At 39.4% G+C, this 25,380-nt stretch overlaps 2 protein-coding genes across 11 annotated transcripts in view; one reads left to right on the top strand and one right to left on the bottom strand.

Moving 5' to 3' along the window:
* The window catches only part of ALG6 (ALG6 alpha-1,3-glucosyltransferase), a 40,398-nt gene extending 27,986 nt beyond the window's left edge, over positions 1-12,412 (top strand). For 4 of the 5 annotated variants that reach the window (XM_020807733.3, XM_072997739.2, XM_072997738.2 and 1 more), the window contains 8 exons: positions 232-417; positions 939-1,074; positions 2,804-2,889; positions 3,290-3,374; positions 7,588-7,658; positions 9,216-9,284; positions 9,418-9,616; positions 11,314-12,412. In XM_020807733.3, the coding sequence (XP_020663392.3) occupies positions 232-417; positions 939-1,074; positions 2,804-2,889; positions 3,290-3,374; positions 7,588-7,658; positions 9,216-9,284; positions 9,418-9,616; positions 11,314-11,511 (1,030 nt within the window). In that variant the 3' untranslated portion in view covers positions 11,512-12,412. The remainder of the gene's footprint in view (positions 1-231; positions 418-938; positions 1,075-2,803; positions 2,890-3,289; positions 3,375-7,587; positions 7,659-9,215; positions 9,285-9,417; positions 9,617-11,313) is intronic. The other variant, XM_078392944.1, reaches the window with a different exon arrangement.
* Positions 1-25,380, bottom strand: part of ITGB3BP (integrin subunit beta 3 binding protein) — a 63,604-nt gene that overhangs the window by 1,076 nt on the left and 37,148 nt on the right. For 2 of the 6 annotated variants that reach the window (XM_078392947.1, XM_072997743.2), the window contains 2 exons: positions 18,526-18,579; positions 11,806-15,392 (listed from right to left, as the gene is read on the bottom strand). The exons of 1 other annotated variant lie outside the window; for it this stretch is intronic. In XM_078392947.1, coding sequence (XP_078249073.1) covers positions 15,375-15,392; positions 18,526-18,579 — 72 coding nt within the window. In that variant the 3' untranslated portion in view covers positions 11,806-15,374. Of the gene's footprint in view, positions 1-11,805; positions 15,393-18,525; positions 18,580-19,755; positions 21,235-25,380 lie in introns of those variants that run through there. 3 more of the 6 variants (XM_078392946.1, XM_072997744.2, XM_072997742.2) reach the window with 2 other exon arrangements.

A 25,380-nucleotide genomic window follows, 5' to 3' on the forward strand; every position in this document is an offset into this window, starting at 1 on the left:
GAATCCAGTGTAACAATGAGCAACCCCCCACCAAAAAAAGAAAAAAAAGCTTTAGAGGGTTGGGAAACCCTCAAGAGACACTTTCTGAGTGGCTAATAGAAAATTAAGCATTACCATATTTGGTACCAGCATACCGGAATAGCAGAGTGTTCTTCTCCTATATGTTCTCTTACTACTGCTTATTTGTAACAATACAGTTCTTGACACATTTTTCCTTAACATAATAAACATGTATAATGCTGTGAGCCTTGGCCTTACTTTATGGGGAGTGCTTTGCCTGTCATATGATTTGGACATTTTGGGCTCGATAGCCTTTTGCTTAGCTCTTAACTACAAACAAATGGAGCTTTACCATTCTTTGCCCTTCTTTTGCTATCTGCTAGGAAAGTGCTTCAGAAAAGGCCTGATGGGGAAGGGGTGAGTATCTTTAAAAGCTGACATCCAGAAAATGGTCCTGGAATGCACTTAGGCAGCCTTGCCTTGAGAATTTGTGCATGTCATTCATTTCTCGATTAAGCTTCTGGAGAAGGGATTCATGTCATTATAATTCTTTACTTCTCCCTCCCCCAGTAGAGCATGTTTCTCCTAAGTCATTAAATAACATACTAAATAGTTTTAAGAGTGTCCATAGTGTATCAAAATACACACAACTATCTTTTCTCTTCAACACCTGTCATTAGTTAAGCACAGGTCACAAATGGACACCCAGATTTAGAAGATAAGAGTTTAGCATATATCTTTTTGACATCTAACAGTTTTCTTATCCCTGATCTTTTCTGCTGGTAATTTCCCACTCTGAATTATTTGCTGCATGTATTTATATGCAGTGTTCAAAATGAGCTTTAAGTATGAACCAAGCAAACATTTATCCTTTAATTCCATGTTGCCATTTCTGTTTCCTCTTCATGACTTGGCTTAATGTATTCCATTTCTTACAGGTTATTCTTATTAATAAAACTGGGGTTTACTGTCGTTGTTTCTTTTGCCCTCTGTTGGCTCCCATTTTGGACAGACGTCAAACAAATTTTGCAAGTGCTCAGAAGGCTCTTTCCAGTTGATCGAGGTTTGTTTGAGGTATGCCTCATCCCTCCTACCCCCTTTCCAAGCTTCTTGTAAATGTTTTATATTTTTAGCTCCCTTGAGAAACCTTCACTTTGACCCTTAGGGATTTCCATGTGGAAGATACACCAGAAGGCCAGTAATGTGATCTGGCTACTCTGACCATCATTTCTTGCCAGTTATTTAATCCAGCATTTAACCCCTAGCTCAGCTGGCATCTTCCAGGATATTATACGAATAGACAGCATTTATCCCATCGTCAGATCTATGGTTCAGACGTACATTTTTCCATTCAAATAGATTCCATAGTAATTAACAGCGTCCTTGCACAATATTCTCTAAAGGAGCTAAAAAAACCAAAACAAATTCATTTCATTCTGGATTTTGTTTTTACTATGTGGAATAGCCATTGGCTTGATGCTGAAACATTGCATGCTTCAAAATGCATCAAAAGTTCCAGTTTGCTACAAGTTGCAGCTTGCTTTATTGAAATAAAGCCTAAAGGATGTTGGGCATGAAGTAGGTCTTTTTATTAGAGAGATGACATCTATTAAATGGTTTGCAGAGAGAGGATAGGAGGGGGAGAGAAACAGTGATCCAATTCTGCATCAGACTTGCTGCTGAAAACCATTAACATCCACAGCAGTGGAGCTGGCAAAATGGCAGAAAAAAATAGGATCTTATTCCACAGTCATACGCTGAGATGATGCACAAAGTGTGAAGTATATAGAAATTCACAAGCCAAAGAACTGTCAACCAATTTGGTGTTTATATGTGTATTTGGTGGTGGTAGGGGTGCACATTGCTAGGTTTTACAAAAGCAAGTCAAAGTTTTATAAGAAAGAAACTTCACACAATTTATCCAGGACAACTCAGGAATTTTGGTCTAATGTTAGCTTCAATATTTTTGGAGATGACAGAGGAACAACTGATTTGGATATTTATCTGGATAAACTGAGAAGCTGTCTACGTAAGCAATGCACAGTAAGTTTATACTGGGGTGACTGTGACAGGTTCTTTGAATTGGTTCCCATTTACAGAGATGCCTACATATGCTGATAGTTGTAAAACTTTGTTGGCTATTATGCTGGCATCTTATATGCTTGTGGGTGCTGCCAAGCACTTGTCACCTTCAGCAGATTTGCAATGTGTGTTCTGTAGGCTTGTAAGTGAACAAGGAGAGGTGGCTCAGTTGTTGGTAGTAGCTTTCTTGCTGTTATGTCTACACAGCTGTGATTCAAGCAGCTGTTTGGGGATGAGTTTCACGGGCATGCTAGCTGTGTGGTTACAAATTTAATTTGGAAAGTGATCCTAGCACAACTGCTAATGTCTTTAGACTTCTTGATTTATTAGGGGTTAACTCTGTCATTGCTAGCAACTAGCAAGCAGAGCTAAATATGTTCCAGTAACAGAATGTGGCAAAATATAGTGTGGCTTCACATTTTGAGGAAAAGTGTTATATTTATTTTAAAAAAAAAACACATGGTAATGTGCAGTTAAATGGTAACGTTATAATATTAATGATCTATAGGTCCCTATTATCAAGAACATTCTTGTGTTATTTAAGGTGTGTTTTAATCCAATGTTGTTGCCCATAATTTTGAATCAGAGTCTCACAAATTCTGTAAATACTCTTAGAATTTTAGCAGTGGCTATTCATTCATATGAAAGGTCTTTGGCATTCAGCCTGTAAATAATCAACACCAGTGGAAACATTAATACAACATGTTAAATATATTTTCAGGATAAAGTAGCCAATATTTGGTGTACCATAAGTGTCCTTTTCAAAATAAAGACAGCTCTGTCAGCAGAAACACAGTTTAAACTGAGGTAAGTGAGAATAGGTCTTGAGGAATTTTCTGTTTGTATGGCACTCTATGAAAAAGTGCAAATATTTTAATGTTTTAATTGTACAATGTGACCCCAGTTCAGCCACCTGTAAATAGTTTATTTAAACAATTTGTAGCTTCATGCTTCTGAGCTTTGTTCATTTGTTTAATAACTTGTGATGAGTTATTAAGCAAATAAAACAAACATTAGTGAGTTTTAAAATCAGAAAATTGAGAATAGGAATCTTGTTGCCTATTTCTTTTCATTAAATGTAAAATGTGATCCATACCAAAATGTTCTAGGTAAACAATTCAAGTTTGAATTATGATTTGAAGATAGTGAATTCCATGTTATTGAAGTAAAAAATTAAAATGTGATCAATTTATGTTCTCATCTTTAGCTTTGCTTTAACATTCCTGACTGTACTTCCAAGTTGCATAAAATTAACTCTGCAGCCTTCTCTCAAAGGATTCAAATATGGTTTGGTAAGTACATAGAAAAACTTCCATATTTAAATGTAGCTTTTGTATTATAAAAATACATAAATGCAAGAGAGCTTGATCTCTTTGCCAGCCCAACCATGAGGGAGAGGCAGAAAGGAAGATGGAGGTGGGAGGAAATAAGATATAGAGAAGGACAGTTCTGCCTATTAGTAACCATCATTAGCTCAAAATTGTAACTTCTATGACTGAAAGATCTCTGTCTTGTCTAATAAGCACTTTTTTGTACATTAGTATAGTGTTTGCTATCAGTGCTCCACTGTGCTTTAGTTTTAAATTCAGTGAAATAATCCATAGCTATGCCATATTTTTCCATGTATAAGACACTACTTTTTCTTAAAACCATTACACTAAAAATTGAGGGGCATTTCATGAAGTAAGCTGAGGAGAGAACAAAATAGCACACACCTTGCCTCTGCAAACAGGCTGCCTCCAATCACGAGGCTTAGCTTCCTACAGTCAGGAGACTTAACTTCCTCCAGTCACGAGCCTTATGAAACTGACATCAGCTGATGCTGAACAAACCAACTGGAACACACCTCATTGGAGGTGGAGCCTTTAGGTTCAGATTCAACAGGGACTCATAATGTCTGAGCGTTCTGAGCCCAGAGACTGAATACTCAAAGCTAAGTTTTCTTAATTTGGGGTTAGAAAAGTGGGGGGGGGGCATCTTATACATGGGGGTATCTTATAGATGGAAAAATATGGTATGTGTGTGGTCTTATACTTGAACTGACTCAAAGGCTGATTGTCTTTGGAGTGGCCATATTTTTATTACAAGAGGGAATGGTCTGGCTGCTCTTTTTTCTTGCATGCAAATCAGCATAGTGGGTTTTAAAAAAACAGCTAAATTATGCCCTCAGACTTTGAAGTTGGTAAGATCCTTTCATGCTCTTCCTGTTTCTTTCCCCTGGAATTTATTTGATTATTGGTCACTTGAGGAAAAAGGGACGTGGCACTGTGGGCTAAACTGCAGAAGCCTGTGCTGCAGGGTCAGAAGACCAAGCAGTCATAAGATCGAATCCACGTGACAGAGTGAGTGCCTGTCACTTGTCCCAGCTCCTGCCAACCTAGCGGTTCAAAAGCATGCAAATGCGGGTAGATTAATAGGGACCACCTCGGTGGGAAGGTAACAGAGTTCCGTGTCTAAGTCGCATTGGCCATGTGACCACGGAAGATTGTCTTTGGACAAACGCTGGCTCTATGGCTTGGAAATGGGGATGAGCACCGCCCCCTAGAGTCGAACACGACTGGACAAAAAAAATTGTCAAGGGGAATCTTTACCTTTACCACTTGAGGAAAGGGATAAATTTTAAGATGAATCCATGTAGCGCATGCATCAGTTGGAACATGACAGTATACTTAGAATCATCACAAGATTTGAAGGTTCTTGAAGGTCTTTTGGTCCTAAAGTAAGGTTCATAAAACAGCAACAAAAGTGGTCAGAGATATTTCAGTACAGGAGATTGAAAGGTAGAGTGTCTGCAATTGATCGCTGTCCAGCTTTTGTGTGAAGACCTTCTGTGAGGAAGAGCTTACCACCCCTCTGGATAATTGGTTTCATTTTTAAATTGCACTTTCTGTCAAGTTGTGTTCATTTGAAATCTGCCTGCCTATAACTTTAGGACTCTGGGGCAGCAGAGATGAAGCCTCTGCTGTCTTCTTTCTGACAGCCTCTCACATATCTGCAGAATGCTGTCATGGTTTTCCTTAGTTGTATCTGAGGACCTACTACAGAGGACCTCCAATACACAACAGCTCGTTTTACAACCCTGCTTTTACAACCATTCCAGTATTAGCTAATATCTCCACATGTGTCCATCCATGACACTCTTCTTTTACATGGTGACAACATTGGCTTTTCTCAAGTGTGTAGAACTTCTTTTTCAATATTTGAAAATACTTTCCCCCCCCCAATATATATTCATTTGGTTCGGGGGATTCACACATGCTTTATGTAGTTTTGTTTATGGCTACTATGATTATAAATTGACACATTTATGTCACCAAGCATGATAACAAGAGAGGAGCGATGGGACACAAACCCCCATTGTGAGGTATGGGGGTCTGGTATACTTAGAACATAGCCAGCACCTTCAGTCTTTCCTCATATGATTTGTTTTGTATATTCCTGACTTTTTTTGTTGCTGTCTTTTAAATCTGTTACTCATAGGCACATAGGCACCTTGCTACATTGTTAGATCCTATGTCATTGATAAAATTGTGGAAGAGGACTGGACCTCAACTGAGAACTTTACACCACTCCCTAATGGAATATACTTCTGTACACCTGAGTACATTTCATACGTCTGTGGTTTTCCAAATCTTCTTCCCCATCTCCTTTCATGGTTAGGACATTTGTTCTTCAGGAATTTTCAGAGATGGTAGTCTGAGGCTCTGAGAGTACATCTGTAAATTGTTTGATTACCCTATGATGCACTTTCCTCTGGTTCTTCTTGCTATGTATTTGCTGACCTGGTACAGTCCTTATCACTTCATTAGCTATTTTCCTTGTATGAGGTCATGCACTGTTTTCTTTTCAAGAGAGGATTATTGTTCTTTCTTCTAAGCTCTTTGTCAGTGCAATCCATTTGCGTATGCCCCTGGACTTGCAGTGCATTAGACTGGCACTGGACCTGTATTTTAAAGATGACTTCCTTAGGGAAAACCAGTTGGACGGGACTTAGGTGTTGTTAATAAACATGCATAGGTGGTAGTTTAAAGGACCACCTTTCGATTGCTGGGCCAATTTAAGCTTGGCACAGTGGTCCCTTGATGTTTGAGATGGTTTGAAAAACATCAACTGGGCCCCATATGCCAGACTATCTTGAGTCCTGGAGACTCAGCATAAAGGACTATTTTGAATTCTTGTTAACATAGTTTGGTGAAGGGTGAATAAAAATCAATGATTTTTTAAAATCTAATTGATTTAAATAAAAATATATATTATTTTTGGCTGACCAAGTACAGTCCTTACAATCGTTACGATGATCAGGGGAGACTGTCCCACCACCCTCACAGAGGTCTTTGGTTGGGTCACAGGGGAGGGCCTTCTCTCTACTTGTTTCACCATTGTAGGCTTCTCCTAGACTGTGGAACTCCCTCCCACAGGCCTCATCTTTGCTGTCCTTCCACAAGCAGGCAAAGACCTTTCTCTTCATGCAGGCATCCCCGTAGCGACTGGCTGTCTGAAAGCATTTTTAAGAATAGAATTGTTTGTATCTTTGTTGCTTTTAAAATCTGTTTTAGTAACATTTTGATCTACTATTTCTAATATGATGTTTATTACTTTTAAATATTCTTACAATTTGTGTTCACTTTTAATATTGTTCCTTTTAATAATCAGAATCTGCTTGGATGCTTTTCAGGAGAAAGGGGGAGTAAAAATATTTTAAATAAATAAATAAATTCAGAACAAAAAAAATGAAAGCTGAAAAATGTCAACATTTTAAAATATTGAAATATTAGAATGGTAAAAGCCGGCAGTAAAACCTAAACATTAAAACTAAAAAATAAACATAAAATTCAAAGGCTGACTATCTGCCTATATAGGAAGGGTTCAGTGCGTTGCTTGAGTGCCACCAAGGAGAATGCCTGGTGGATCTCTCCACAAACAAGGGGATACTTCAAAGGAGGCTCTTCCCCTGGTAGCCACTTGTTGCACCATTGTATGCAGTGACACCAAGAGAAAATTCTCCAAAGATGACCTTAAGCAATTAAGGGAGGGGGAGGGACTCAGGCACTGCTTCAAATAATCTGGTCCTAAGTCATTTATGGCTTTAAAGATTAACACAGTTTGAATCAGCACCAGATACTGACACGTAGCAAACACCACTGAAACAGTACTGGATGAAGTGAATTAACAGATGAACAGATGCAGTGAGGAGCCTTGCTACCAATCAGGCACATAGATTCACATCGGAAGCTATACCCAAGTAATTCTACAAATGCCTCTTCTCTTAGCAGCAATTGTAAAGAAAAAGATATTTCAGTTGCAGTGTACTTATGCTTGAAATCCTGAAATGGGGATATTTGAGACCTAGGACCTCTTTTACATGTAATTATGTAAAATTTTTGCAATATATGTTTGGTTAATAAATTGGCCATAGTTGCTGAATAGCACCATCATATTTTACAGGATCCTCTCATTGCAAATCAAAGTTGCTTCATGAGTTAATACTTGTTAATTTTTTTTAAGGTTAGCTGTGCACTGTCCTTCTTTTTGTTCTCATTCCAAGTGCATGAAAAATCCATTCTTCTAGTTTCAATGTAAGTAGCATTTCAGACTACATTTTGTGCCATTATAAGGTATCTTCTACTATAAATGGCAGTCCTGGTCCATTGAGTTATGAGATCTGATCTAGAATTAGGCTCAAACTGCTATACAAGAGTCCATCTCATACCAAGGGCAGTGCATTCTTATAGTCCTATGGGATGTGGCACTCTTACCTAATTTACACCAATATTGTGAAAGTGGGTGGTGTGGAAATAACGAAATTAGCCAGCACATTATGGAGACTTCACTGTTGATTCAGTAGAACAGGGATCGTGACCCACTGGTCTGCATCCTGGTGATGGTCCGTGGGCTTGCCGGAACTGGGCCGTTGATATGGATCTCCGCCTCCCTGCACACACATGGGGGGAGTGTCATGCTTGTGGGCATCTTGCACCCGCAGGGGGCATGTCACACTCATGGGGTGTGTGTCGCAGTCATGGGGGGCATGTCACGCTTACTTGGGAGGGCATGTTGTGCTCACGGTGGGCATGTCATGCTTGTGAAGTGGGCATGTTGCCCCTGTGGGGGCGTGTCACGCTTGCAAGCATGCACAATGCCTCCAAGCGCAACACATCAACTGTGAGTGTAACATGCCCACCGCTCTTGCGTGGGGTGCTTCCGCCCCCCGTGCATGGAGCTCGCTCCCCCCAACCAGTCCGCGGCCCCAAAAAGGTTGGGGATCGCTGCAGTAGAATATGGAATATATACTCAAGCCAAATGTGCCCAATAGTGACAATATAGCCAGGTTCCTGCATCATAGTGTTGTCTGAGGTTTGGGGATTTGCTTGTGATGGAAGAACCTTTTTTGGAACAATGCCCAGTATCCTCTTCTAAATTTATGTGCATGCAGAACTCCCAAAGTAGAAGATGATTTGATAAAGTCCCAGTTGTACATGACCATTCAACATGGCTGGTACCACCAGATTGCTGTGGCAGCTTCTACAGTTTGAATGTTGTGTGCATAAATGCTGAGGACACCATTGTGCTCGGTCACTACTTTCAACTGCTTGTTTGCATATGTGTCTTGCACAATTGCTTGTGTGACGTATACTGTATATGACAAGAATTTCTCTAGGAGAAATACCAAGTGTAACCTGAAATAAAATGTTGCAATAAGGAATAACTCTGCTGTGTTCCTGCCAGTCAGCTGTGACTTCTTCTGAGATACTTTATTCCAGCCCCCACCCCTTATTGTATTATAGGTTTTTTGCCCCCTTAGTCTCTTTTCCCTTTATGATTTTTTAAAATTCTTGAAAGCCTTGGGAGTTCTCAGCAGCCTGATGCCACCTGCTTATTTTTGAGTACTTATTTTAGCTGCAGTCTTGGTGATGCTTTCTAGCCACGTTCAATGTTCACAGACACAATTGTATGCATTTTCTTGCCATTTCACTTCCCCAACAACAACTGGAGTGATTGTGTGGCAGTCCAATTGACCTAATAGTCCCAAATGCTGCAAGAGCCCCTTGCCCCTTATGGTAGAAGTAAAATGTTGCAGTTCCAGAAATTATTTAATTCAAATATATGCGTATATTTCTTTTTTTCATCCTTAGACCAGTCTGCTTAGTTATAAATGAAATTCCTTTTATGTCTACATGGTTTCTACTTGTTTCTACATTCAGGTGAGTTTGAATGTTAGTATTTCTAAATAATTCTTCCTAACTTAAATACATTTGAAGGCCTCTTTAGTATTTTAGGTTGTTGGGAGCATAATCTTGACAAAGCACATATTAATTTCTATAACTCTCTCAACAGCATGCTTCCTCTTCTCTTGAAGGATGGCCTGCTCTTGCCTTACACTGTGACGACGTTGGCTTTTTTCACAGCGTGCATAACTTCTTTTTCAATATTTGAAAAGACTGCTGAAGATGACCTGCAGCTGAAAATCCTTTCTTCTTCCATTAGAAGATACATTTCTTGGTTTAAGGCATTTCCAGATATTATGAAGAATTTAGTAAGTAACTTGTAGAAAAACATTATCTTATGTGCATTAATTAGATTAAGGGGGTTCACACATACCTTGGTTGTTGTTTTTTTAATAAAATTTAAACACAAATCATTTTATAACATTGCAAAGTTCCCCAATGAGAGTTATTGTGATCTCTATGGGCTGCTGCTGAAGAATATTTCTAGGACAGAAACAAGGAACAGAACTAGCTTTACTGTTTAAAATCATAGGTCATTGCAATATCAACAGCAACCCAAAACTGCACTGACACAATATATCTTTATATAAATACAAGATGACATAGCTTCCCTTCTTAAGTTTTTTGATGCTTGGCATGTATTTTCTTTGCTGCCAAAGCAAATTTTGCTACTTGCTAGGTAGTAGTAACATCCCTACCCACAAGCAATGTAAAATGTTGAGCCAAGAGTCTGAGAATGCCCGCAAGAGGTTGACTTCTGGTGTGCTCATATAAAGGGCAACTTAATGAATAATGGAAAGCATCTTGAACCTCTCCTGATCCACAGATACAGTTTTTGATGAAATGGGACATTATCATATTCCCCCCTCCAACATGGCTGATGGCATACACTGAAAATGCAAAGCTGTGAATGCTTTTCTTAAAGGGACTGAGGTTAGATTAACAAAATAATTCTCCCAACCAAATGATGTTTTGTACAGGGGGGAACCCAACAAGAATAGGATATTTGTGAGAGGGCACACAAATGCAGCCACTTATGAGTGAAGACAGATTTTTTTCTTTAACCAGGTGCTTGACCCTATTAGAGACAAAAATGGGTAAGGACTCTGTGTCAATCCCATAGTTCTGTAAAATGGGTCTAATTGAATTTACCCAGAACTTTTGAGGAGGACTATGGAGTTGTTCTTTGTATCACTTCTTTGGGATGTGAGTCACTCGTGCAGGCCAGTTTCAGCCAATACATGACCAGTGCAATGTGGGACTGTGTTTCATTTAGGATTAATTCTACTTCATCCTATAAGTATGCAGCAGTTGTGCCACAGGGAACTGTTAGGAGGTAAAATGAAAGATTTTTGAACCACTTCTTGAGCGAGGGTCTTTGTCTCTACCCCATATATTATTTAGGATTATATTTTCTTAGCACTTGAGCAGGAAACTCAGCTAAATTCCCCCACAGAGTATGGTAAACCACAAAAAAGACTGAGTGGAATGGGATGCTTTCATATGGGTTGCTTTCAGATGATGTTTCTAGGAAAGTTGGGCATTAACGCAAAGACTAAAGTTATGTAACTGCTCAATGGATTTGTCATCAAGCTTCTGTGTGGGGTTTTTTGTCTTATTTCTGAAGACTACTAATTTGGTTGTGGTGTGATTGATGACCAGATGTTCTCTTAGAAACAATGAAAGCAGTGCTTCTGGGCAGTATCTTGATGCTTTAGAATTATAATCATTCAAGCTGAATGATAAGTTGAGTTCACTATCATCATGCTTCAGTACGGTATCTCTCACAATGCACATTATACGCATTGCCAAAATTAGAAATTCTTTTCCCCTTGGAAATTCTTCAGTTGTTTAACATGACCATGTTTGCTTCAACCTTGGCAAGTAGTGCATAAGATGTCATCTTTAGAGACACACTATATTTACTGAAAACAGAGCACCTGAGCAATGAAACTATTCAGTGGGCACTGTAAATCAGTGGTAACCAGTGTACCTTTCCTTTCAGTTCCTTGTCTCAATAACTCTGATGGGCATCCTGACTTTAATGAGTGCTACGTTGGATCCTCCACAGAGGCTACCAGATTTATTTCCTCTAGCTGTCTCTGCTGTATCCTGCTTGCACTTTCTATTCTTCTTGCTATATTTTAATGTGATTGTAATATGGGAATCAAGAGAAAGCAGAAATCAGAAAAAAACCAATTAGTTCAAAGTGCCAACATGCAAAACTAATGACAAGTTAATCGGACCTAGAATTGGAAGTGTTAAATCACTTCACTATTTCATGTATTTTTTGGGGAAATGCACAGAAAAATGTTTACATTTCAATTTGTAATGTTTGAGGAAAGCAATTGTCCCAAACAAAAGGAGTTAGAAGTGAACTTTATATTTTGTAAGCAGTAAAAATGAATTGTAATACTTGATGATGTGTTCAAAATGAAAAGGCTGATGTGTCTTTCAACTGAAAATAATTCAGGAACAACTTGGCAAACGGTGCCAGTTTAATTTAAATAAATAAAACCGCTGGATTAATTTAATAGTATGAGTGTATCAGATTGATGCAGTTCCAAAAATGAATGTGTTAGTGATACAGAGGTATATGTTACATCAGTCACTCATGTCTGAGACTACTAAATGCTATCTCTTACAGCCTATCTGATTACATACATTAAACTGCCTTGTACAATATTTCACCATGCTCCATAACATATGCTTAAAATCATCAAGGTCACTACACTTATATTCATGATTCAGTGTCATGGCTCATGCTTACATGACAGTCTTATTTTGGCATTAACCTCTATACGATCTGAAGTCCATAACAAGAGTTCCAAGGTACCGTAGTGACTAACATTTTTCATACATATCCATATGTGAGCATCACACTGAAGCAGATTTTATAGTCAAAACATCATCAGCCTTTATATATATATATTTATTCTAATTCAGCACTTCAACAGGAATAGATGTGACACAGCATATCATCCAGAAGAACTTAAATCTTATTGTGCAGTCAGTTTTTGTAATGTTCTTCTAGTAATTTTGAAATTTCAATTCAGAGGTTGTTTTTAATGAAATGGTTACAAAATAAATTACATGGCTATCCATTTGTCGTTCTTTAGCATTTTTACGTATTGTTCCGTATCAATGCCTTGGGGTTCCACTAAAAAAGTTTACATGGTATACAAAAAAATTCTACTGAATCTTGGCAGCAAGGATCTGCATGAGTCAAAACAATTTCCTCAGCAGTAGTTTGAACAGGTAATTGTTGTTTCTGGCCCAGGATCCATGTTCAGTCTATCTTACCTTTCATTATTTAGTTATTCTAATATTCAACAAGCTTTCAGGATTTGGGACCAATTTGTTGCCACAACACAGGACTATATTAAGTGTTAACACCTCGCTCAGTGTGTGCTTTCCACTTTGGGGCACCTCGATACAGATTTATAATTTTCTGCCATTTTGAATAGTATATGTATAGTCTCACAATAAAGCCTAATTTTAAAAGCGCATCTGGAGAAGTGGCACAACAATTTGTCTATGCAGTTGCCTCTGGATTGGAGACCTAGAGTTCCTACAGATTCAGGATTTCTATTTTATTGGATAGAACAGTACATGTTGAATATGTTTTGTAAAACAGAACGAGGAGAATTTTCTCCTAAGCCATGGTTTAGAGGTGACTTGTGTGATTGCAAAAGCACTTCCACCTTATTTTTATGTATTGAACAATATTTCTATATAAAGGTAACAAATTCATTTCAAATATAAGTAAAGAGTCACATCTCCATCCTGTTCATAAGTACTTCAGTATTTTCAGCACACTATTAATATTTGTCATACCATTTGAAGAATCCCCTGATCCTCAGGACTGGCTTGTGTGGACAATGGGGCAGGATGCAGTGGATGCTGCAGCACAGAAGGGCCAGGAATCCTCATTTGGAAAGTGGCTCTCTGGTTCCTACACAGTGTGTTTTATTGGATGAAAGTCACCTGCTGCAATCCCATATTTGCCCCATTAAATAGTAGGAGGCTTAATGTTGCTCTCCATAAACAAATGACAATAAGGACTATAACCACAAATGGGAAGTAGCACATAATTTGGGTCTCTAGCCCCATGTGCAACCACTTTCTTATGCTAAGCTAAGGCACTGCCAGAATGCTTCAGGGAAGGCAAGATAGTGGGAAACAATCACTGTTGCTGACTGAGCAGTGGTCTCACATTTCAGTAGCCTTTTCCTCCTTGTAGTAATCAGAAGACCACAGCAAGTGCTCCCCAGCATAGAAAAACATTAGTTTTATGTGTATCTCTGTCCTTCAGATGGCCTTCAAGGGTGATAAAGTGAGAGTTATCTGATCTACCTTATCTAGAACTAGGAAATGGTTCTTAATACACCCAGCTGTTCTTAAAAGGGAAGAAGCTTAATACAAGTGGCCGGGAAGCAATAGCTGCTTTCATAGCCCTAGGCTGCAAACTTACAAGGAGTCAGGTCTCCCTGAAATCAAAACTAATTTATGTAGAACATGCTTAGAATTAAGCCATGATGCATGCAAACAACTGAACTGGCCAGTCTGCTACCCCTTACTAGAGGGTAGTCCCATTATAGTCTTTGGCCCTACATCGGAAATGACTAGCAACTATCTCTTGGGAACCCTTCTTGGGTTTTTCTTGCTTTGATGAGCGTACTCCTAAACATATTGATCTGGAAGCACCTAATGATGATTATTACATAGAGCTAAAGCCTAAAACCTTATACTGTACTTTCGACAATGCAATGCCAGAGTGAAAAAATGACTGTTTCATAATTTTGAAAATGATTCTTGTAAGGGTTTATCATATTAAGAACAATACTTGTGGCACTTTGTTAAGAGGCACCTGCATTTTTGAAATCAGCAAATGACTTTTATAATCAAAAGTTTATATACTAATCTGGTTCCAAGTAGTTTTAAGTGGGTACTTGTACTTTTGGTGTGAGCTTTCTCTTCAGTTTTTGCCCCAACTTCCACTCCAATGCCCTTTGCAGAGTTCCTTTGCCTTCAGGAATGACTGTCAGAGGAGCACTGAACAAAGCAGTGGTTTGATTCTACTCACATGTTTTCAGATAAAAATCATCAGCGGGTATATACTGAAGAGAACAACTGATAAAAGCTCTACCCTAATCCTTAAACTAGCCTTTTACTGACAGCCATGAGATGGTATAGACATTTCAATGATTTTTTAAAAAAAGCTTTGCCACCTAAACATTAATTAAAGATAGAATATTTAAAGATACATTTCTTCATATCAAGAAATGTATTCATACTGTACTATATCCTTAAATACTCAGAATGTCACTGAATTAAATTATCTTTTGTGGATTGTACACAATAAAAGTTTTACTTATTCCTCACACCACAGATAATATTGCACACAAATCATTTTAAGGCATTTAACAGGCAACACACAGGAAAGAAAGTCAATTTGGCCAACAGAGAAAAAACTAGACTTCTGTGACATTTTGGGGATATTTTTGCAAATGCTACATTTGGAGAACCTAGGCCTTTGCTAGCAAACGGGCAACCAGAGAGAGCAAATCAGCTTGCCTTTGGGAGAGTTGGTAGTAACATAAACTATGCACCACAAGTTGGCAAGCAGTCTTCATTGTTTGTGGTAAAACTGGCACTCCTTCAAAGAAAGCATAGAGCATATCATTGCTGTGAAATTTACAGTTTGTTTGAAGGCCTGGGAAATATTGTCCATCCCTAAATGTCATCCTTGAGGACAGCTTGTTGCAGCATTTGACCAAGGTATGGCAAGTACAGCATCTTTAAATCCACAGATATCAATGCATTGGGCTCCTGCACATTTGCATAAAAGCACTATGGCAAAGTGTATTATTTACATTGAGATTATCTGGTTGTGCAGATTGTAAAGTTTAAATTAGATGCAAGAAATTGTATCTACATGTGCACCTGCCTTGTGCACTGAGCAATCCAAAGCTGGTATTTGCTGGAGAGATAGATTTACAGGCATTTCTTCTCAACCTTTTCAGTAGGATCAGGCAGTTGCTAAATCTTGCAACCAAGCTGAACTTATTCTTCAGATAAGCCCTGTAAAGATTTTTTAAATGATTAAAGAAACAGAAAATGAGCACAACTATTCACAACTAAAGACACAACTCTAGCTTTACAGTAGCTACACAATAAAAAAAAGATACCTGGCATTTTGCAAAATATAGTAATATACTGGTCATTGTAGTGCAGACATTTGCAAGTATGATGTTAATTCACAATTTAACACAAAGAAAAGCCATGTACAGTGGTGCCTCGCTTAACGAGTGCCCCATTTAACGACGAATCCGCATAGTAATGTGGATTTTCTGATTGCAAAAGCGATTGCATTGTGACATTTTAAATGGCCAAAAATCGCATTGCAATGATCAGTAAGCGTTTCGCTTACTGATCTTCGCATTACGGTGTTTTAAAAACAGCTGATCGGCGAGCCGGGAAAAAATGGCAGCCCGCAGCGTTTTCACGCGGTTTCCTTGCATACTGGGTGATGAAAATGGCGGCCGTGTGGAGGATTTCCGCATAGCGGTGAGTTCCCCCCCCAGGAAAGCATTAAACATGTTTTAATGTGTTCCTACGGGCTTTTTAGTCCCGCATAGCGACGAATCCGGATAGCGACAATTTTTTCAGAATGGATTATAGTCGCTATGCAGGGCACCACTTTATTCCCTTAATATTTCAAAAGAGCAAAGATTGACATATATAATAAAAGCTCCCAAATATATTTAGCAATAAATGAAAAGCTGCTCTTCAGAAATCTTTTAAAGAGCTGGAAGGATCTGAATTCTGAAAGAGAAGAGATTTGACATACATATAAATGAAATGTTCAGTACTATCTGTTCTGTGACTCCCTTCAGAAAGTGCTTCTGTGGAACAGCAGCGATCAGCCAGTGTTCTACGATAATTTTGTCTTCCATCAACTAAGAGAATTAGCTGCTTTGCTAACGTGAACAACCTACATTGTTGTATCCATTGCTAAGCATAGAAGATAAACACCTCTTTGAAGATGTATACAGAGGACTGTGAGCAGAATGGATTCTAAATATAAGTAAAAAGACGTATCTTTTGCATTATTGTTCTGGTGAGGACCCATGTGCTAGCCGTTGTGCATTTTCAGATTTAGTGCAAGGATGGAATCCAACACAGGTGTGTAAGTCGATGCGCAACCACATATAAGACCAGTTGTGCAGTCTCTTGCACTATTGCTTATACAATTGTATATTACTGCACAAATTAAACTAACTGGGATTTTCACTCTGTTGACATACTCAATTTAGACCAATGTATTTTTAGATGACAGATGACATAGCTATATCTGGGATTCCCTGATGCATTTTTGCCTTGAAAACAGGCAACAAAGCACCCTCCCTTGGTTTTTTTTAAAAAAGAAAATACTGAATATATACATTAGAGTGACTCTACGTCCCCTCAAGCTGTGGTAGATCCAGGATGGGTCTCTTCTCAAACCCAAAAGTGACTAGAAAGGCCCCCTTCAAATTTGGGAAAAGGAAACAGGCAGGAGGAGTAACAGAGAAGAAAACTACAACTGGGGTTCTTGCAGGGTGGGGAAGAAAGCTAGAAAAAAAACGGACAGACAAAAGAGCAGCCTTGGGCAGTAGCTACAAATGGAATCACATAGTGATTTCAAATGATCAGTCAAATATTTTTCTATCTTGCTAATATTCACTGGATCTGTCACTTCCTGATTCCTGAGACTACAGAGCTCCTCTGTTCATGCCCTGGTGGTTACAGTAATCCAGTACAGTAACCCCTGGGTTACAGTAATAGACTTTTCATTCTACTCTCTGTCTTTCTTCTTCTACTCTCAGTCCTCTTGCTCTTGTATAGAATAATGCGGGATGAGTGGTTTTAAATTTACCCCCTTATTCCCATATTTCCCATCATTGTAGAACACGACATTGGCTGCCTATCAGGGCAAGGGGGCAAGGACCTATTTTAAAATCCTTTTTTTTTTGACATTTAACACCCTGTTGTAATTATTTCACAAAGCTGGTGGCATGGCATGTTCCTCTTACAAGGACTCAGTCCACAGACTGGACTTTTGTTGGTTCCTTGGACTAAGATGGCAAATTCCAAGCTATATGCCAGACATATTTGCCCGATACCTGGCAGATATGAAGTTTTTTGAATCTATTGAATATGTCAGCCCAGTACTACTAACAAAACTAGATGATGATAAGGCTATTGAATCCAATTCTCTGCTCAGTGCAGGAATCCAAGTCCTGATATCTTCCTTAGGCTCCAGAACATACACCATAATACTGTATTAAAAATTTTGCTGTGGCAGCACCAGAATGACTTAATTATGTTTGTTTCAGGACCTATACTTATTTGTGCTCACCTTAAACCAGGAAGAGTCTACATACTGCACATCATTTATTTACTGTCTTTCCACCACACTGTTACTCCACTGAACTCAACAGTCATGAGTCTCCTCTTCTCCACTTTATTCCTATGAGTTAGTTCAGGTTGAGAAGATAAGACTGGTCAAAGTCACCTAACTTGATGGTTGAGTGAGGATTTGAATACTGATCTCCTAAATCCTAAGAAAAGAGGATTTCCTAAGACATGATTTTATATTACTGTAAATTGAAGTGATGACAGTCAGATAGGAAGTAAACTTTTCTGCAATAGAAACTCCCAAGTTGGCAACAAATTGGTTGAAGTACTTAGCTTTCTCATTCTGAAGGAGGGGGGAAGGATGTACTTCATGTGGGTAACATCCTAACAAATGCTTGTTTACGTGGATGAAAACATAAGCAAAAGGTTTTTTGAGAAAACAAGTCTGTTCCATGTGAAGAATGCAAGAATGTAATGACATTCGAACATACAAAGTTACAAACAGATAAAACAATACTTTCTAGAAAGCATTATGTTTGAGCCAGCCCAACACCTTGAGTTTAATACATTTTGGGGGCTAAATAATCACCAGTTTGTAAACCAGGTATTAATTACATTGACGATTAAATCTGAAGTGCTCTCCCATTTCCAACACACTGAATTGTTTACAATCAGTAAGGTGAGCACTAGTGAAACTGGATTGCTTTGCCATTTTGAGTTATCAAGAAATTCCAAATAATTTACCCCCTACCAGTCTGATTCCTCAAAAAGTCTCTATTCATTATAAGCTTCAATGTCATGAAGGCCTTCTTACCTTAGCCCATAATAGTTTTGAGGAACTCAAAGCTGTTGAGAACATGGCGATGTTCTACAGGATTTAAAAAAAATCACATTTAGTTCATGTCACCAGAATGCAATTACATAATCTAGTTTATACTTACAGTATGGAAAACATTGAGTCATTGCCACCAATGGGCCCACAGATTTCCTGTAGCCTTTACATAGATCTACATTGCTTTTACACACAAATAAATGCAAGTCCTGAAGATCAGAAAATTTTAAGAACTCGTTAATGACAACCGTTACAATGGAGACCTATGTGAATTTTGTTGTGGGTTATTAGTGTCCAAGCCCTTGAGATCAAGTGTCGCTAAAAAAAAAAAAACCCTCTCCAATCTACTACCAATGTAACGATTTGACTACTCCTGGAAAAGGAACAGATGCTGCTTTGCCTGCACAGGGACAATCATGGTTGTGCAGCAGCAGCAGCAGCAACAGATCTTTAGAAATGCCAGTTGGGCAGCAAGTACCTGCTTCGCTTGCAAAAGGCCCCAGTCATCGGCACAGCCATTTTACTTACTAACGCCACCCATCACAGCATCTATCCTGTATGTCTCCAGGGTTGCTGGGTGACTCCTGTCTTGGAGGCCACAGATCTGGGTGGGTAATTAGCTGTCACTTCATTCATCTGCGAATACAACTGCCAAGATATGTGATTTCCATCTTGCTAATACCTACCAGACCTGGCACTTCCTGGTTTCTGAGATTACGGAGCTCGTTTCTTAATGCCCTTATAGTTTCACACCTAGATTATTGTAATAGCCTTTTTGGTCATCTTCCTTCTTCTACACTCGGTCATCTTACCCTTGTACAGAATAGAGTGGTATGACTCATTTTAAATTGACCGTGTTACTCCCATATTTCCCATCATCATAGGGCACTGTATCAGCTGCCTATCAGGTCAAAGACCTATTTTAAAATCATTGTCTTGACATGTAAGGCCCTGTTGTAATTATTTAGCAGAACTGGTGGCATGGCATATTCCTCTTAAGAGGACTCAATCTGCAAACTCTGGACTTTTGTCGGTTCCTTGGCCTAAAACGGCAAATTCCAAGTTTCAGTCATTTTCGCATTTGACTCCAAAGGTGTGGAATTCTATCCATCACCACCTTCGTATCGAACCAGAGTTGGACCCCTTGGAGCCACAGGTGTAGGAAGAGGTGAGCAACCAGAGTATTTTTTTTTACTTGAACTTTTAAACTAGTTTGTGAGTAGTTGGTTTAATTCTTCTTTGATCACTGCCCATTCCAGTGAGTGTTATGTTCTTTCATTCATTCATTCATTCATTCATTCATTCATTCATTCACTCACTCACTCACTCACTCACTCACACACACACACACACACACACACACACACACACACACACACACACACACACACACACACACTTGCTTTGCATGCTTGTATTTTTTAATTGATTTTTTGCTGGATTACGCTTTGGTGTAGAGCACACCACAAAAATAACGACCATCATTGTGATCATCATTGGCTGCTTGTATTTGCTACACTCTTATCTCACCTCTTCACGAAAGAGCACAGACTCAGGGATGACCTGGAGTCAACAGCAAGGATGCTTAAAAGGTCTACGGCAACACTGCAGCTCAGCACCAAGGCTTTTGAAGAGGACTAACTTAATCTGCTTTTGTCAAGCTGAAGAGAGCATCACCAGCACAATAAGAGGTCATGATCTAGCTGAAAGTTTACTCTCTTTTGTGCGTATGTGTGCAAGTTTGAATGCTTTAAACCATATATAGCTCTACACCTCCAGTGGGCGGCAGGGGTGGGGGTGGGGAAATGGCCACCTATCTGGTGATATAAAACCAATCTTCTCTTAAATGTGCCAGAATAATTTTTCTCCACTTCAGCCACAGTTAAAGCCTTCAGTCTATTCATTACTGTCCTTTTATAGTATTTTTATTTAATAAAACCTATTAAGACTACCATACAAATCTCTTTACTTATGCTTTTATCTTTTAACTGATCAATTTTTATATTGCTGACATCCCTTCTTCACCATTTGCTCATTTAAAAATTCATACTACATGAGCGATGTCTCTGGAGAAAATGTCTATAAAATTTGTTACAGCTGGCAAATGTGTATGAGTCAGTGATAGCACATGACTGAATGCTTCACAGAAAATAAAACTTGTTTCTGTAGTAAGCAGAACTGTTTAAATGTTATTTATTTTTATGTTTCAAAGAAAATATATTGTGAAGTGCTGCATTGATTTAATACGCAACAGTGTCTGTGTACACGCTGTACAAGGAAAATTTATGAAACCTTTGCACAACTCCTTTAATTGAATTTTCCAAATCTCTCACCACACACAAATAATCAATATCTTCTGCAGAGAAAACCAGTCAGAATTATTACAGTCTTTCTTTTCAATTTTGTTGTCATCAGCACATACAGAGCACCTGGATATTTGTAATGTCTGGATAGCAAGTTATTTACGCCTTTTAAAATGTAATTGCTATTAAGTGAGTCCAAACCAATATGCTTTTCCTGAAAAAAATTAAAATAACTGTTGTATGGTTCAAAGAAGAAATAGGTATTTTGCAGAATTTATTGCCACATGCAAGCTATTATACATAGCACTGGTATAATGAAGTTTAGGTTTTCATAACGCTTGATCTTCATATTTGTGTTCTATTGTAAAAACACCATATGGGAAGAGACCTACAAGAAGCCCAGAGTTAAGACAAATATATTAAAGTTCACGGTACACAATGCTGGCAGTTTCACATACAAAAAATTCAGTTTGATGAGGTAATGTATGGGCACATGCATATGGTTAGTTATGTGTCTGTCTGGTCTCACAGCCATACATCTCATATGCATTTGTATCTATTCCCCCAATGTTAATAGCTTAATATTTCATCTACATAGTATAGGATACTAAATCACTTGTGAGGTTTGTAGTTTGGCTCCCAAATATCTATCATGATGGTAGCCTCAGCCTGCAATGCTACATGCACTGAAAGCTATATTTTAAAATTCACACCTTAATTACAACTGTGCCATGTATTAAGACAAGTGTCTCTCAAGAAACAAAGTGTTCTTTCATAAATCGGGAGGAAAAGATCAGATCACGCAGTATTTATAGGTCAAAAGAATAACTGAGTACCAGCAATATTTCTCCCCATTAGGCAACATCTCTCCACTAGACAGATTAAAGTCTCATCTGAAGCAAAAAACAGACCACATAAAAATCAATACAGCCAAAACTTTGTCCTTTACAGAACAATCTCAAGAGTGGCACAGCTTTTAGGGGAAATGCAGCTGCAATCCAAAAATGCATACTGAGAAATGTACAGATTTTACACTAAATCTCACTGAGGGCAAAATGTTGCCATCCTAAAAACACTTCACATGGGAGTAAATTCCACACAATATCATAGTGTAAGCTACTTTTGAGCAAACATGTATAATACTGCACTGTTAGCAACACTCAGGATTAGAGCATTAAAATAATAATCCACTATTCAGGCAACAAAAGATCACTACACAAAACCAAACAAAAATACTTCCATTGAGTTTGGGTGGGTTTATTACTTACTTGCAAAGTGTCTCTTAGGCAGTGATGGACTTTAAGCTTAAAAAAAGGACACATCCCAGAATCTCAACAAGTCAAGAGTACAACTAAACATAGTGCATGCAACAAACACAACAAGAGAATGTTTTCTTACAAAAGCAGCCGGTTAACAAGTGGGGATGTATCATTTCTGCTACCTTATATACAAAGCTCAGAATACATTTTCTTATTCATTCCACAATAGCCACCAACCCCATGTTCTAGATCGAATGTTCAATATCTCACCACTAGTAAGAAGGCAAAATTAACCCCAACTACGCCTTGAAATAAAAAGCATGCCTCTTTTAAAGCAAATGTACTACTCCAGGGCAACTGAACGAGACTGAAAGGATGCCAAGGCAAACCCTTTGGTGGCCAAAGGATATATCACTGTTCTTGTAGTCAAAAACATCAGCTCAGTCCTGTTCTTCAAACAGACCACAATGCTGCGTTACCTGCACAGATATATACCACAGGTTGCACTGGAACATCCTGGCAGATTTTTAGAGCTACAGTATCAAACAGGCAAAAAAGGACTTGCCTGGCATGTGGAAGGCTCCAGGTTCTGTACTCAGTATCTCCAGGCCTAATTGTTGAGCCTACTTTCTGTCAAATCCTCCATAATCACTATCAGTATAAAATCAAAGCAGACAACTTCAGTGGGTCTGGAGATGGGGAATTTTGCCTCCCTCCCCCAATAAATGAAAACTTAATCCAGACAGTCAAAAGGCAGATCAAAGATGGGGTTGCACTCCCTCTGAAAACACAGGTAGGCCGCTTGGGGGCACTTCTGGATTCGTCTCTGAGCCTGAATGTCCAGGTTTCAGCAGTGACCAGAAATGCTTCTGCACAATGTAAAGTAATGCACATTGGGGCAAAATAACTAAATTAAAAAATCAAAACTTTATTTATCAGCTGATGGGTTCAGAGCTGTCCATGATGGATCTGGAAAGAGAGATCTGGGTGTGCTGGTGGACAGCTCGATGAAAGTGTCAACCCAGTGTGCGGCGTCAGTGAAGAAGGCCAATTCCATGCTAGGTATCATTAAAAAGGGGATTAAAAATAAAACAGCCTACATTATCATGCCATTGTACAAAACGCTGGTAAGGCCGCCCCTGGAGTATTGTGCACAGTTCTGGTCACCGCACCTCAAAAAAGACATAGTGGAACTGGAAAAGATGCAGAAGAGAGTGACTAAAATGATGCATGGACTGGGACACCTCCCTTATAAGGAAAGGCTACAAAATTTGGAGCTCTTTAGTCTAGAGCAGGGATCCCCAACCCCCAGTCTGTGGCCCGCTGCTGCTCCGTGGCCATCATAGGACCTGGCCATGGAGAGAGATCTCCTGACCCCCAGCACTCCCCCCCACATGCCCACCCACCCGCACATGCATGCAAGCATGGCCAGCCTGCCCGTGAGTGCGCCCCGCCCACACACAAACATGCGAGCACTTTGCCCACCCGAAGCACACCATGCTCGCTCGTGCATGTGCACCATGCCCCCATGAGCGTGCCACACACACTCACAAGTGGGGGGTGCCCCACCCACTGACCCCCACACCCCCAACCAGTCCACAGTTTGGAAAAGGTTGGGGACCACTGGTCTATAGAAACGGTGCCTGAGGGGGGACATGATTGAGACGTATACAATTATGCAGGGGATGGATAAAGTGGATAGAGGGAAGCTCTTTTCCCTTTCATGCAATACCAGAACTAGGAGACATCCACTCAAATTGAGTGTTGGGATTGTGAAAACAGACAAAATAAAATACTTTGTTAACCAGCATGTTGTTAGCCTGTGGAACCCCTTGCCACAGGATGTGGTGATGGCATCTGGCCTAGATGCCTTTAAAAGGGGACTGGACAGATTCCTGGAGGAAAAAATCAATATCAGGTTACAAGCCATGATGGGGATGTATAATCTCCAGGCTTAAAAGCAAGGTACCTCAAACTGCTGGATGCAGGGGAGGGATATCAGCAGACAGGTATCTCATTGTCTCGTGTGCTCCCAGAGGCAACTGGTGGGGCCATGGTGAGATACAGGAAGCTGGACTGGATGGGCCCCCTTGGCTAGATCCAGCAGGGCTCTTTTTATGTTCTTATATACAATTAAAACTAGTGCACCAGCAGCACTCATTCCCAGACAGGACTGATTTGGCCACAGTGACATATGCATTACAGTAGTTACCCCATCTACATGGGGCTGCCTCTGGAATGTTTTTGGAAAGTTCCTCAGGTCCAAAACGAAGCAGACAGACTGCTAACAGGGACTGGTCACAGGGACTACATAAGCCCCAAACACCAGAGTAGGAAATGGAAGAAAAACAGCATAGAGAACAAATTTGGCCAAGGCCACATCCAGTTCCTTCCCCAACAACCACAGACGCCACCACTCCAAAAATCTGCCTTTTTTCTGCCTGGATTTCTCTATTAGTCAAGAGCATTTATATCCTGGTGATCTTCCATCCTAAAACACAGAAGACAGTACTGGCGTACCATATTAATGGGGTTCCCAGGTGGTCTCCCATCCAGGTACTGACGTGATATAGGCCTGCTGTGCTTCAGCAGTGTGACTATTATCATGCAACTAGGTTAAAGCAAGCTATGGGGGTGGGGAGGGGAAGGATGACAGCTGACTAGTCTGTTTAGCCTCACACTGCAAACTTCAGATCAATGCCATTCCAAGACAGAAAACAAGATGAGGCAGAACAAACAAATCAGACTATGTGGCTAGAATTGCATAATACACAACTTGGGGAAAAACAAACACTAAGCCAGAAAACCTTTAGTGCTTTGTCTTACATATTGCAAACACGTTAGTAAACAGATACTTTAATCTTGATTGATTAGGAAAATACCTAATGAGAAAAAGTCCTGTTTAAGTCTGGCAGAAGAGACAAAGAACACTCTCCCCGAGTACTCAAACATGGCTTCAGAATCAGCTGGACAAAAATTCATTTAGCTTCTGCATGCGTTTCTCCAAAAGGCTAAAACTGTTCAAAATTCCCCTCTGAAATATGCAGAGTGCAACCTACACATATGTATATAAAGCAAGCTTTGGGAGGCACCAACATGTTGCGATTTCATCTCTTGGCAGCTGTTCTTGAGTTTGCTTACATTCTCTTCAAAAAACATTTTTGTTTACAGTAAACGCTAGTCATGGGCAAACAATGGTGCTCTTTTTTAATTCTGCTAAAGCAAAATGATATACTCAGCTTTACATAATGCCGTTCATTGACGAAGGAATGTTC

The sequence above is a fragment of the Pogona vitticeps genome, chromosome 4 (genome assembly GCF_051106095.1).
Source record: "Pogona vitticeps strain Pit_001003342236 chromosome 4, PviZW2.1, whole genome shotgun sequence".
Classification (NCBI taxonomy): Eukaryota; Metazoa; Chordata; class Lepidosauria; order Squamata; family Agamidae; genus Pogona; species Pogona vitticeps.